This window comes from Ambystoma mexicanum, chromosome 8, assembly GCF_040938575.1.
Source record: "Ambystoma mexicanum isolate Mex_15411 chromosome 8, UKY_AmexF1_1, whole genome shotgun sequence".
NCBI classification, from domain to species: Eukaryota; Metazoa; Chordata; class Amphibia; order Caudata; family Ambystomatidae; genus Ambystoma; species Ambystoma mexicanum.
In genome coordinates, this window is record NC_090929.1 from 515,871,612 (window position 1) to 515,887,185 (window position 15,574).

The 15,574-nt window shown below is 44.5% G+C and overlaps 1 protein-coding gene across 2 annotated transcripts in view; it reads left to right on the top strand.

The window, feature by feature from the left end:
• RER1 (retention in endoplasmic reticulum sorting receptor 1) overlaps nt 1–15,108 on the top strand; it is a 268,578-nt gene extending 253,470 nt beyond the window's left edge. For both annotated transcript variants that reach the window (XM_069610189.1, XM_069610188.1), the window contains exon 7: nt 13,928–15,108. In XM_069610189.1, the coding sequence (XP_069466290.1) occupies nt 13,928–14,017 (90 nt within the window). In that variant the 3' untranslated portion in view covers nt 14,018–15,108. The remainder of the gene's footprint in view (nt 1–13,927) is intronic.
• Nucleotides 15,109–15,574: the final 466 nt, after the last annotated feature.

Below are 15,574 nucleotides of genomic sequence, written 5' to 3' on the forward strand. Positions count from 1 at the left end.
ATGATCTCTGCTTCCAAAAGGTCAGGGTTTTCCCAACTCCCTTGGAAGCAGATCCATAACCCAGGTTCCGAGTGCCAACCAGTCCCAATTGGGACCTTTTGGACCCAGTCCTGGTGCCAGTGGCACCAGGCTCATAAATATGCCCAGTCCCAGCGCTGGAAGCGCCGGGCTCATAATGCTTGGGTGGATTTACCTGCAGCAGACCATGCTGCTTACTTGCCTGCCAGTTGAGCCTCTGATCCTCTTCTGTTTGGAACTACTTTTCCTGTTGGGTGGGGCAGGAGCCACTCCCTAGGTTCAGAACACTGGAACTCTTCTGGAAAGCAGGAACTCTTTTCTTACCTAGGCGTGGCTGTGGAAGGAGACACCTAAGCACTACAGGAGGCTATTTAAACCACACCCGATGGATGAATCTTGCTTTGCGTTATTCTGCATCCTCTGCAGCAGAACGCTCATCGTGTCTTCTGCATCTGATCCTGGGCCTAAGGAAAAAGGCTTACCATCCTGAATCCAGTCTTCAGCAACACCTATAAAGACAAGAAAGAACAGGTTAGCATTACGGTCTTCAGTGACAGCGCTTCACTTACCTGATCCATCGGCTGTCACCAACGCCTCGCGCTGCATTCCGCCATCTGAAAGACAAAGACTTACCTACTCTTCGTGCGCTCCGGAGGTCTTCGCACTGCATTCCGGCATCTGAAAGACAAAAGCTTACCAACTCTTCGCACGCTCCGGAGGCCTTCGGCGCTGCATCCCGCATCTGAAAGACAAAACAAGGTGCGTTTAAAGACATTGGGGAACTTTAATACTCACGTGCCATTACTCCTTTCCACATCTAACCCAGTGGGTATTCCGGCACCCTGCAGCCGCTCCGAACTTGTACCTGCAAAATAAAAAGACAGTTAGAGCGCATCGTGAAGCAGGCAACAAGCGCTTACTTACATGCTTCCAGGCGCTTCTATTCATCACACGGGCTCCATCTTCAACTCACTTCAGCCCGTCATCCGCCATCGCCGGAACCATGCAAAACAAGAGACATCATTCCTAAAGACTTTTAAAGACATTAGAATTACTCGAAACTTACCGTTCGTGCAGTAAACGACGGACAGCAGTCCTCTGAAGTCAAGAGGCCTGCTCCCCTTATCCAGTGAAGAAACTGGTTACAGCACCCTGCCCCGAGGCAGATGGAGAGCACGGCGTTCACTTACCTAAGGTGAGAGCGTTAACCTTTGGGTTCTACAGGAGAAGAGAAAGGGAAGAAGAGAGAGACATTCAATAACCCAGTTCATTAATCCCATATTTTCTATCTGCAGACATCTTACCCTTCGAGTCGGACATACAGTGCACAGAGGTCCAGCCCAAAGAGCCAGCCGTGTGTTACACATCACCTTTGAAGATACGGTATACGCCCAGTCAAGACCGGCGCCTCTACGGGAATCAGGTGAGCGTTACAGTTGTTCCCTTGAGGTAGTTTAATAAGACAAACCCAATAGGTCTTACACGGCTATAGTGAAAATGTATACATAACTTAGTCTACGTCGGAAACCACAGCAATCATCCAGCTGAGGAGTCTGTGGGACACTACTGGGATCCAGGTTCCACCACCAAAGGATGGATCTAAAGTGGGAATTGAGCCCACAGAAGAAAGGGTGTGACAATTGGGAGGGCATAGAAGACACACTGCACCCAGGGACCGTGAAGAAGAGGACCAGTGACACGATAGGGGGTCGCAGTACCCTAAGAAGGCTTGCCAGTCTGAAGACTGCTGCGAAGAAGCTCCAGGAATCACAATTGCAGTGGTCGCTTCATACGTCAGAGTGGGTGGTGCTAGGCAGATTCAGGACTCCATCGGTAAAAACCTTTTATTTATTTGACACCAAAGCCATTGCATACATGATTTAATGCAAGTTAAAAACATATTAAATGCATATACAATAGACTATCTAAAATACATTCTATAAAAACATGCCTGCAAAGTACAAACCGGTTATTACAGCTTACGTTACAATTAATTGTACATATAATAGAGAAATGGATGCATGAAGAGGAACACATGAATATTGGGAATTCCCCCCCAATCCTGCTGTAGTGTCTCATGGGTACAGCTAGACAAAAGAAATGTCAGCTGCTTTTAAGTCTTGTAGATTGAAATAGCTACAGCAAAGACCACCACAGAACAAATCAGTCCAAACCTGGACCTCTTGGAATAGGTAATTCTAGCCTCAAGCAAGAGGGCCCTAAGGCATGCGTCACCTTGGATGATAGTGGTTGCACAAAAACAGAAAATGAGTCGCAGGTTCCTTGCCCTGATCCCCTGTCTCAGGAACACTCACGGGGCTTGCACATCAGATTCGTGGGTAGGATGCGTAGGCAATAATTTGAAGAGTGTGTGCATCACCGGGGCCACGTATCGATAAATTACTTTCCTGTTCCTCAATACATTTTGGTTCAGAGTGCTAGAAGGTGCCAAGGTCAGAACTACAGAACCCAGCACAAAAGAGGACCTTTTCCAGGTGACCCATGATAGGCGGGCGTGGCAGCAGTAACGGAGCAGAGAGTGTTCCGCTTAAAGGCGGGTCATGACCTGCTAAGAAACGGCACGGGGGACTTGCCACAAGGAGGATGATCCCTTAATGAGTACAAACTGCAGAAGTGCGAGTTTATATGTCCCACGACACGGAACATGAAGATATATGAAGCAGCAGCACAGGTCACTCGGTTTCAGCACAACAGCAGCGTACTCACTTCTGTTTTTGTTGCAGACAAAGGATGCAGGAGTTCGAAAGAGGCATACAAGTCTGCAGTGAAGCCACTGCCAGCGGTATTCAGTGAACGTCACCTGGGAAAAGGTCACCTGGGGTAGGAGGGGGGGCAGGCAGCAACCTTTCCCCAAATTTGCACTCCCATGAAAATCAAGCCCTTTCCCCAAATCTTCTAAGACTGGGAAATAGAATAATATCCATCCTAGAATATGCGGGGGAAGGCTTTTAGGGGCGACAGAAGTATCTTTTCCCAGGGGACATTTTCACATAGAACCCTTCCAGCTATTCCTGTTGGATTCCAGCTGTTCCTGTCGGATTAGATGGAGGGCAAGCCAGAGAATGGTTTGCCCTTGGGAGTTTTGGGGAAGCAGCACAAACCCACAGTTAGGAGTTACAGGACCTCATTTTTCCACCCTGCTACAAGAGTGTCATTTCAGGTGGGGATCTGAAGAAATGGTTCGGGGTCTCCTGCAGATTGAGACACCTGGAAGACCCTCATCCAATTAGAACTAGATACTACACATGCCAACAAATGCTCTGAAAAGAACATACATAGGCGGAAAACCCATTTTGATCTTGTCTTGTGTCCCAAACACACCAAGAAAGAATACACAAGAAAATGGCTGAGGTATATGATTTAAAACATACTCTACTACCCAAGTGGCCACCATATATGAGCGTTTGGCTACCAAGGCCGTAAAAAGGTTACAGGGGTAGTGTACCCAAATTAAAACATATAACTTCCACCAACCTACTCCCCAACACACTTTCTAGGTGAGGAAACACTCTGGGACAATATGGGGTGCTCAAGGAACGCCCTTTCCCTGGAAGCCTTCTGGGATAGCGTGGGCAGTTCAGCATTAATGACTTGCAGCTGCAGTGGGACTTCTGTGGAAGTCCCTTAGATAGCAGAAAGACTGTCAGAAAGCCGGCAAAAGGTCAAGGGGTCTAATAAAGTTGGAAAAAAGAGAGTCATAAATGACTTTCTAACTTACCACTGTATGTTTTATAGTTTGACAGCCCTTGTATATGCCTGGTCTGCAAAAAGCCATTTGTGTATTCCCAATTTGCACAGTTTCAGTACGTTTCCAGTTTTACATCTAGTTTGAAGAATATAGTTATATGCCACCAGTTTACTGTGACATAATTCCAGTGTACTGTCAATTTGCAAAATCACAATCTCAGGTCAGAATAATCCCAGTATACAACCAGTTTGACAACACCCGAGCACCATACATGTTGTAAAATCGCACTAGGACCTTTGGTTTGACAACCCCAGTATATTCACGGTTTCATTTGTGGCGGTATATTCCAAATTGTACAGCCCATATTCTCAGTTTCAGTAGAGAACGTCCTCTTGCTGACAGGTTTGATCCGTCAGTGGGGGATGTTGGATACCCAGGCTGTGCCTCATAACTCCAATTTCTCTGGTTGAGAGTGTAGTCGCGGTTTGAAATGCTTCTTGATTTGTGTTCTTGTCACAGTAGAGATGGTTTCACAGGGTCGGCGCTCTGACGGGCTGCGGGTAGCGGTCAAAAGGATTTGTAGCAATCTTAGCAAGTTTCTTGATCAGAGGATTTGCGTTCTGATCCAGTCCTTGGCAGAAATTCCCGTTTAGCTTTGCTAGATGTTCATCCAACAGCTTGATTCCCAGATCCCTGTGCAGGTTGGCTGTTCTTGCAAAAAGTGGAGCTCCAGCCGCGATCCTTAGGGCTTTGTTCTGCACCTTTTGAAGAGTCCTCTGGTGGGTTTCTGCACAGGTGCTCCATGCCAGAGATGCATAAGTCGGGGTTGGTCTAATAATCATCTTGTAGATGTTGACTTTACACCGGATGGGCATGGACTTCGACTTCAAGAGTGGGTACAGTGCTGCAAGCTTGCCGGAAGCTTACTGGTGGGTTTTCAGTTTGTTTACTCCCAGTGTACCATTACACAATCGCATTATATTTCTGTTACTGTTGCACATTTTCAGCACAGTCCCAGTTCACAAATAAAGTGTTTGTACTGTCTGTACAATCCCAGCATACTTCTAGTTTGATGCTCCCAATATGCCCAGATTTTGCAAAATCCAATTTTCCTGTGTTGAAAAATCACAAATATTGTGGAGATCAAGGTGTCACTGGAGAAACCCCATTTGTCCTGCTCACTCTGCACATATCGCTTCACCATATAGAACATAATGGCAAATAGTGTGATGAGGCTCAAGACCCAGATTCCTAACCACAGTATCTGGTACCAGCTGTTCCGGCGACGAGGCAACATGAATAGCCACATGATCGTGTAATTCAGGCGTTGGTAGCAATTCTACGTTGACATGCATCAACTTGGTCAACGAAGGCATGTTAGGGCACATTTTCATTTCTGTGCCAATTCCCTTTAACCTTAGAGACACCCAGCTATTTTGCTAGACTCAGGGCTTTTCAATATCTACTCCTGAGTGAATGGGACCTTTTCCATCCCTTGTTTATTTTTGTGACTATGATTTTCTATGTTCCTTACTGATTTATGGAGTCTTATAAACTCCATAGGCATCTGCTTTTGCATTGTGACACACATCACCTTTTGTCCCGTGCAACTGAGAAGTCCCTTGGATTTCTCTTAATGTTTAACTACATTTTCCTGGGTGAAGTACTGTTCCCAAGAATAGTAAGATGACCCCTGTCTTACTTTATTTTATGGGTCCAGCAATACCACCCTATGTGGAGTGCTGGGGGGGTTACATAGTAATTCCTTTAACTCATTCCTCATGTAACATTCTGTTACACTAACCCACATGAATGGCTGGTGGCAGTGGTTTCCTTTTTACTACCTAGTGACATGTATCTGCAGGCTGAGACCTCAGCTGCAGTGCTGCAAACAAGGGTGACCATTTTCCCAAACTGGCCCCAGTCTTCTTTTTTTGCCATTTTTTGTTAGTTTCTTCTGGGCTTTTACTCTGTTGTTGCATCAGGTTTAAGTCCTTTGTGCAGTTTGCTTTTGCCGAGATTCAGCCTGAAGCCCGGCCAGGCTCCAGTGTTCCTATAAAGGCAGGAAGTGAGGGAGGGTCCTGAAACTTCCCTGTCCTTGTTTCTGGTGCAGAAGACGAGAGAAGATAGCAGCAGCATACTCCTGGAATGCGAAGTGCACGGTGAAGCCCTGCAGCTGGGCTAACCCCATTTTAGAATCGACAGGGAAGACCCGTAAAGGATCACTTCTTCCCTTTGGCTGGTGGGACCAACTAGCCTCGAGACAAACTCTATTTTGGTTCAGCCCCCAACTTGCTGCGACTTTGGAGTACCTCAACCACTTTGTCTTCCGAAGTCCGAATCCAGCCAGATCTTGGTGTGCATCCAGAGGACTCTACAGAAGCAAGAAATCTGCGTCCAGAGTCCCCTCACCAGAGTCCAGGACCGAGAGATCAAGGAATTCCTAACCAGAGCTTTTCTTTCTTCGTTGGTGCTGAGAAAAGGGCGGCACAAACACAAAGAGCTGCTGAATCAACGGAAATCCATTGTTGCCGAGTCCGTATCTCTCGTGCTGACGCAGGAGCCCGCCAGACGTCCTCCCTTTCGTCACCACGACAAAGGACCAGGAACAAGGGTCTACTGCATTGCATTGTGAAGGCAAGCTGCTGGAACACTTTCTCCATTTCAAAGGTGCTCTGGGGCTTGGGGTATTTGATTCTTTTGCCATTTGGGGTGCTTCGTATCTTTGGGAGTGCGATTTAACCCTACACTAAGTTGACCCCAACTAACCTGCATTGGTCTTACAGCTTGTGCTTTCTAAAGCTGACTCCTCTTGAGTTGCTGCAATTTCTCTTTTGAACACTGTCTATTTAAGAACCTTTTTCTAAGAAGAAGAGCATCAGAACTACTTTATCCATTGACTTTGGCTTTCCTGGCTCCCTAAATGCCTCAGTCTGAACCTATTGGCTTTGGCAGTGCTCACTCCCTAACAGGTTTTAAATGTTTAACTCTTTCATGCTGGGATAATATACTGCCTACATCCCTTTGGGAGAATCTAATTGTTCTTATAACCGATCTGTCTGTTCGGATCTAACCCTAACCTTTCCTTCCTTGAAAAACTCAATATTGCAAAGGTGATAGTATATAAATGTTATACTGACCACAAATCACATCACCTCTGGGTGCTGGAACGCGTGTAACATATGAATGAATTACTCACCTGCTTTATTGTTCACTTTTTTAATTGTATCATAACTGGGAATTAATGTTAAAGCTAATTACTGCTTTTTAAAGAATGCTTTAAATATTGTTGTATAAATAATGATATGTATTATAACTTTAAGTGTGTAATTGTTTAATTGGATACTCGTATTTACTGATGTCATTGTACAGCTCAACAGCTCACATTACTCCTCTTGAGGTAAGCCTGGCTGCTCAGTCACACTACCAACTTGTGTAGTACAGGCCTATATTAAAAGGTGGGTCTAATACCAAGGAGATAAGTCTTGTGTAGTCCCACACCAGTTGGACTGCACTCATTCTTACCCAACACACCGAGTCTCCTATTGTTGAGTCTCCCAAATGGAAAATCACTCACTCTCTTCTCAACCTAAACTCCCCAAAGTAAACACACGTCATTCTTTCACCCTTCTATAGGTACAGTGCCATTTTCAAATGTTGCATTCTGCATTAAACATTTTTCAAGCACGAAATATTTACATGACTCATTATATTTGATGCTCATCAATTTGCCCACTGTTTCTGCTGTCATTGAACGCGGCGCGTGAACACACCAGTAACTGCCAGCAAACCTCCAGGTCTGCCACAATCAGATTCTTGTTCGTATTCGGCAGTTGCCATTATCACAAATATACAGAGGATAAACAAACTATGCATACTGAAAATTAAACCGAAAATTATTATGCCTGCTCTTTGGTTTCAGTGCACTTTCCTTTTCCATAAACTACAATGTGTTCCTCCTACATTAATTGGCATTTTGGTAGGACCCTTCAGCTCTTTTCAACTGTGTGGCGTGCTTCTCGCACAAGCCTGGCAAACATAGCAAATGTCTTCAATATACACTACTAGACTGATTCTATTACTGATCATGTATTACCTACTCGTGGGGAACTTTTTCCTGTCTGGGTTCTGTGCTAGGACTAAATCACACCTATCCCCGAGTCTTCCTCATAATATTTCAATCACTTTGTCATAAGACTGTTCATTATGGTGCACCTCCAGTCTAATGTGGGATAAACCTTTCACTAACTCTTGCAGGTAATCTGCAGGACTGTCACCATTATCCTTTTGCATGTTGTTTACCTGAGCTCAGTTGTCTTTATGTTTGTGAATTAACATGTTTGGTACCATACCGTTGTCCATAACGCTGTCATGGTGTTCTTTTACTGAGGGCCAAAACTAAAAGATCATGTCAGGCGAAGGTGTTGCAATATTCAGTGCTGTATACAGTGATTTCATGAGCTAGTAAAGTGCCTGGGACAGTCCCCCGCATCCTCGGCCCCCAAACCATGGAATATTTTTCTCCCTCAAGTAGTCTTTTCTCATTCTGCACACCTGGGAGTGGACTTCCGTGGAAAATTCCTAGGGTGCCTAATACTGATTGAAGTGACTTGTGGGTTGTTGGAATTGGCAGTGTCATTTTTAAATGATGTCTGTCGTCGTCAATGCTCTTGCCTTTCAGTGAGAAACGTATGCCTGGAAACACAGCCTTCGCATTTTTTTCCATTGATTTTTCAGTGTTTAATTTCAATCCCCTCTCATGAACTCCCAAAATCTTTCCCATTTTCCTGGTCTTTTTTACAGATTAAAATATCAACATATTGAACTACCTTTTTGCACATTTCAAACCATCTCATATAAGCTTTATGACTGTGAAATGTCATAGGTCTACCTCTCAACCCATGTGGCAAATCTCTCCAAGAGGATTTCTCCTTCCCAACAAAGGCGAGGTGGTGCACTTCCAACCGTCTATATGTACGGGCAAAGCCCAGAGACCGTTATTCAGATCCAGGACTGCAAAAGTAGTGCATTTTGTCTTCACACGTGCCAATGTTTCCAGTAATGACGCAAGAAACTCTGCGGCTAGTCAAAACGTGAATTACTGTTTACAATCTATCATCACTCTGTGCCCCATGTTTCTTTTCAATCGGCCACACTGGGGCAATGGACAGACTACTGTTCTGCTTTGAAAGTTACTCCTGTTAGGTAAGATTTTCATAATAATGGTAAATTTTCCTGACCTGTGTCAACCCCAGAACTTTTTTGCTTTACTGGTGTATTATTTTTCCTTCTACCTCTGTGAGTGAGAACCTTTTTCCACACTCACAGAATATTTTACTCTTTTCATGGGTGTAATTTTTTAGACTCTCCGTAGTATCTTTTTACATTTATGCTCTTTGACAACTTTTTGGCAATAAGTGCCTGTTGTTGCTGGGTTGCCCTTAGGGGCTCCCCTTTTAACTTTCTCTGGCTTACCTTGAGAGAACTACAGTACCCAAAGGTATAAAGGATCTTTGGATCCCTTTTACATTTTATTTGTTGAAACCAGCACACCCCATCTTATGTGAAGTGCTGGGGGGGGATCCAATGTATCCCCTTTCACACTAAAACGGTTACAGGGACAAGCTTACCTTCAATGGCTGGTGGCAGTGATAACTTTTACTAATTCGGTGCACTTTACTTCTGGGCTGTGTTCACAGCTGCAGCAAAGGCACCAAAGGGTGCTCATTTGACCAAAATGGCCCCTGTCTTGTTTTTTTCCATTTTAGTGTTTCCTGTCCTTCGTTCTTCCTTCCCCCGACATCCAGGGTGGAAAATTCCTTTGTGCGACTTATCTTCGGTAGGACCCCGCCCAGGCTCCAGTCTGTCTGTGAAGGCAGGAAGCGAGGGAGGAGTCCAAAACTCCACAGCGCTTTGTCTTCCTCCTTGCCTGAATGGGGACAAATTCCAGTGGAGGGGCTGGCTGTCCTGATTGGACAACCAGAAGTCCCTTGTTGTAAAATGCAGGGAGAGAATGCAGAAGTTGGGCTGTGGTTCCAGTTAAATACTCCGAACCTGGAAGCTGAAGACAAGTCGACCACTGGAACCAAAGCCGAAGAGGGTGACGAAGGAAAAGCGGCAAAGACGATTTCCAGCAACGGGAGAGCCTGCTGTGCAACCTGAGTCTGCTGTAAAACCTTCTTTCCAATCGACTTGGGGACGCCAAAAACGGCTACCTACAGCCTGGTGATACCCACTAGACTCAAGAAGACCTGCATTTTGAGCCATCCCACGCCGTGATGCGACCTTGCGGGGCTGCAATACTGCAATACCCCAATAGCCTGGGACCTCAAGCCATTGTGCAGTGCATGGTCTTCCGAATCTCACTGAAACTTTGTGGGTATCCTGATGGATCTCCAGAGACATGAATCAAGTCTGAAAAGTCCCCTCATCAGAGTGCTGGACCTTTGTAACAACGAGAATCCGACCAGCGATATTCTGTCTTCTTCTGTGCTCCTGTAAAAGGTGCCAAATCTGCAGAGCTGCATCCAGCCGAGAGCAAAACCTTGCCTAAAGCCTTCCCTGTGATCCTTGCTGCAAAAGTCCTTCCAGTGTCCTGTCTTCTTGATGAAGGAATTCAACTAACAGGTTTTTGGCTGCAGATCCTGAAGTCGCCTTGCTGCAAAATCTTCTTCTGTGCTGAGGTACTGTACTGGCTTGGGCATCTACTAACCTTACGTTCTTGTGATTCCCGTGTAGTTTTGGGGTGTTTTCTGTGATTGGGAGTGCTCTCGTCCAGTGCACCCAGGCCCCTGCTCAAATCCTCTTGGGGTGTCTTCTCTGAAGTCCCTGGATCTACAACTAAATCTAAAGTAAAATACTTACTTGTTTGAACAGTCTTCCTCTGGAACTCTGAATGTTGCTTGCAACTAAGCCCTATCTCGCCCTGCCTACTGCTGGCTCCTAGACCACTAATGTCCCTCTTCTGCCTCTGAGATAACTCATGTACTAGAATTGGGAAGGGTTGGAAACTTTAAGGGGACTGCCTTGAAAAGTAAAACAAGTGATGAAAAGTGTACTTGTAAAAGAGTTAGTTGGTAACTTTAAACTCTGAGTGAATAGGTACAAAATGTGTTTACTTACCTTGCATATGTTCTGGCATTCTGAAAACTATGTGTAGGATTTACTTACCTGTAACAAGAGGTGTGCCTTCTTAAATAAGTATTCTCAAAGTCTTACTTTCCTTAAAGTGTCTCACCAGTCTAACAAAGTAAACTTACTCACCTTTGAATTGGGTTCCCTTCTTCCCAAATGTAATGCTGTTTGTCTCACTTTATAATTCTTGTTCGGATAATTGTATGAGCGTCCCGAATTGTGTCTTGCTTCCCCTGACTTGCTGTTAGCCTGTCCAGAATAAGTCTGCCTAGATCATACGTACCTTTTTAGGTTGTTGGTAGCTCCTTACAAAAGTATATAGGTTTTACTTACAGTGAGTGTAACTGTGTTATCCTAAACTAAGTAAGAGTTATTGCTTCCCTTAGTCTGTGAACTGAAAAGCAACTGTAATTGAATATTACACACCAAGGTCCAAGTCCCCCAGAATAACTGTTATCCTTTATCGGAGTTAAAGAAACTACGGAAAGTCTGAGTCCGTATGTTCAACTTAACAAAACGGTCAGTGTCCAAAATCTATACTTGCCCTCACAACTAACGCTAAACAATGTGATGGGAGGTCAGCAATAAAAGAAACTGTGTTCCAAATAAAATTCTCAGCTTCTTCCAGCTACTGGCTTACTTTCCAGTTCCCCTTGAACAAGTTCAAGATAGTTCCACAAAGGCTCAGGGTTCCTTTCCCCAAGAAGACAATACAGTTCCAAAAAGGGTCTTGAGGTTCCCTTCCTCAAGACAACACCACAGTTCATCGTCTCAGGCCCCCTTCCCGAAGACTTCAGCTTGCCAACTTGTACTTGGTCTCAATTTCTCAATATTCAAAAACCAGTTCAAGGTTAACTTTACACTCCTTCGGCTTTCTTGATAGTTCATACAGATTGCTGAATTGAAGCAGAAGAAAACAATCTCTTTCATCCACTTGTCCTTGTTATCAGTATAGTTATTTGGCTTTCACAAATCGGGTATCCTTGGTCTAGGCGCAATTGTCGAACAACACAGTCCACCCACTACAGCTCAGGCAACCAAGAACCCTAGGCCTTCTAGCCCACACAGGTCCTTCTGTATCTGTGCATGTGGGCTGATTCACACTCACTTGGCTTTTCCTTGCCAGGCTCTTGTCTTTATCACACTGTGTTCTCTTCTTTGCCAGAATGTGATTTTCCCATACAGTTCACTTAGTGGTGTTCTTATTCCTTCACCACATGTTCTTTCATACTTTTCAGCAATATTCCCTACTTGCATTTCACTTAGTTTCATACGATTCGTTCCGTGCTTTAATATACTGTACGTGTCTTTCACACAAAATTAGCTGTTTATAGCTTTGTCAAAAGCTTCTTTTTAGTTCAGTGTTCAGTGCTTGAAATCGTTCAGTCTGTTGCTCAAAGTTCATCTTGTCCATCTTATTCATAACCCGTGGCTTTTGGTTCACTATAAACATACTCTTTCATTCATTCGGCATTTACTTTGACGTTCCGACTGCCCCCAGGGGCGCCCCGAAGATGGTTTGCAACAGCCCATAAAGCCACGGGGAGGGTGAAGTTGATTCTCACAAGGAAAAGAGGTGTACCATGTCTCTCCTGCGGATGTCCTTTCCCCAACCCACAAGGACCCTCCACCCAGGTGACCCTCCCTCGCATCTCCACCCCCGGGGTCAGGATCCAAAAGCAATGTCCTTTCCCTGGCCTCCTGAATAGAGGATCCAAGGGGAGTAGGTGTGAAGATACCCTCGGGCTTCTCACATAAGCAAAGGTTTTACAGTGGAACTGGGGCCGAGAAAGAAGGTCACTTATTTTTGGCTGTTGCCTCATGAACAGTGGCCCTCAGGAGGGGAACCTGAGATCAAAGGATGCCGTTTGAAACTGGATCAGCGGGTGCCACTGACACATTCAGAGCCTGGCATTAAATTATGTCAACGATGACAATGAGAGTGGTATCAGGACCAGATAGAGGTTGCAGGCAAGCCGTTGAAAACACATCTTTTCTGCTCCATCTCTTTCTCTGTCCTTAATGATACCTTTACTTGAGGAATAAGGAACTCCAGGAAGAGTATGGGACATGGAGATGATTTGAGGCTTCAGGGCTTTACGCCCGACTGAGGGAGAAATCATCCTCCTGGTACCAGGGACAGGCCTTGGCACTCGCCTAGCCTTGGCACACAGAGCTCCAAGCCACACGTGACTTACTACGTGCCTGTCTGCTGCAGCGAGGCCTTAAGGGTAATGCCCTGAAGATTGCTTTGCAGATGACAAAGACTTAAATATGTGTGCTCGAAGGCGGGGGGAGAGTCGGGGCAGTATAGAGATATTTGATGTAGAAATTCAGTATAGAATGCATGTGTAGATCCGGAGGTTTAGATGCAATGATGTACTTATGAAAGCTGTGGGACTAACAAATTAGAAGTGTTTGCTGAACATATGTCGCTGCCAAACAGCAGAAGCCTTGGGGCAAAATAACGTGCACAATTCAAAAAGGCCTTTAACAGAAATTCGGAATTAATCTCACTTCAAGCGTAAAGAGACAATTCAGAGTCTTTACAAGCTGTGACCTGGGGAGAAGTGGGCACACTAGCAGCTAGCTTGGCTTAATGGTTCGTACCTGCAAGGGTGGACTGGGAACACATTTGGAAAAATTATTCCAAATAGTAAATTTGAAAGCACGTTTCTCTCAAAATATGGATTAACAAGTAGTTATACGTGTTTCAAAGGGAGGTGGGGACTGTACAGAGATGGATGGAAGGAAGGAGGTTGTGTTAACAGGGAAAGAGTAAGAGGAGCATTAAACTAGGGTATCCACAAAAAGAGGCCCCCTGGTGTAGAGGCCCACAGTGAAATCTCCAGAGCTCCCTGTAGGCCAGTCCCCCTCTGCTTACCTGCCTTCTCCAGGGGTAAGGGCTTCCTCTGCAAACTGCTAGAATTTGAGTCTTGAGTCAGGTTTGTCCTGTTGGTCTGGGGAAGTGTCGATGGGGGCAGTACTTGCATGCCGTCAAACTTTGTGTCTCTGCGTCCCATATTCCAAGCCAGAGATAAAACCCTGTTTGTTTTTCTTTTTCAGCACATGATCAAATACAGGTATATACCCTTCACGCATGGCAAGAGGAAGTACAGAGGAAAAGAAGAGGTGGGGAAGCCATTCTCCAGTTAGACGAAACCATTGACTTTCTTGTGTACAATTAAAGAAAAAGAACAGTTTTGAGCCATTGTAATAATGCCTTTTTATTCACAAAACACGAAAATGACACAGCTCGTGATGCATTTTTTTTTGCGTCCTGTTAGGATCGCTTGGGTTTTAAGTCTCAGATATCCTAGAAGGTTTCACCTGATAATTGGCATTTCGACCAAATGATGCTGGAGGTACCTTGAATGGTGCTTACAGGGGGAAATGTATTGTTAATAAGGTATCGTTAATAATAGCTTTGTTTGGCGAAGTTCCTGGATGCTTCTTTCTCTGCCAGTAGTGACTCTGTTGACAAGTGTGGGGTGTGATGCAAAGTTTGCCATTGCGGTCTACTACAGCCGTTGTCCGTGCCACGGGGTTCCTCGGAATAATCCACATTAGTGCTTTTGGCGGCACAGGCTGGGAAATCACCCCCTGCAGCTAGTCACCTTTGTACCTACCCGTTGGGTACCGTCACTGGCCATGAAGTGTGCTGCACGTGGAAACGAATGATGAGATACCGTGCACCCCTGCTTTTTAAAACATGCGTTAAGAGGGAACATCATCGGCAGAGACTGAGGTAGTACACACATCTGGAATTCACCCATTGAGGGTTTTGCTCTTTTTAACAAGTGTTACTTTTTAAAAACATGTTTCTTTCACATATACCCTTCATTTGGTTCAAATGCCTGTTTCGCAGTTGTGCTACCTGCGTGATGCGAAATTGCGCCCCTTTCGTAATGGTTCAAAACTTTGTTCTCAATGTTATCATGATTTTGCTTGTGGGCCTGGATACACACATATAAATATATTTTAATTATTAGTTGAGATTATTTTTCACATTTATTTCTTTGATACAAAAGGGTTTTTGTTTATTTCGTTTTCTGATTAACTTAAGTATGTTTCGCCCATCCCTTCCAGACATTTTAAGAAACTCAAAATGCAGTGACAAAAATAAACTATTTGAAGGTTTGGATGACGCTGCTTTTTCCATTTTGTATAAAAAATATTTGAGACCTAAATGTATGACCTGCATGTAAGTTTTCAATGTGATACAACTATAAAAACAAATGATTTTATTAAGTGACTTTTTCATTCCAAACTTTATTAAAGACCGTGACCCCTTTTCCATATGAGCAATATTTATGGACCCCAAATTTGTTGTATAGTTAGTTCATGATTGACTTGTTGAGATTCACTAATGTCTTGTGCTTGTTAAGTTCCATTTCCGATATAGCAATGATTTTGCGATTGATCAACTTGAAAGGGTTATATAAAAGGGGGCTTTTTTCCCCCCATCACATTTCGGCTAGATTTTTGTTTTTGGAAGATTACTAAATCAATAGCTCCACTGAAAACCATGGAATGATATAGGGCTACTAATGGCTGCCACATGCCCCCTCTCATTCCATTTGGTCTCTTTTCTTTTTTAACTCGGCATTCTGCTGACAACGGGTGGAAGTTTTATTGTCATTTGTAGGCCATCCGTCAAGGATTATACGAAAATGAATGCTGCATGCCTTGCCATGGTCAAGGGCTCTCGCC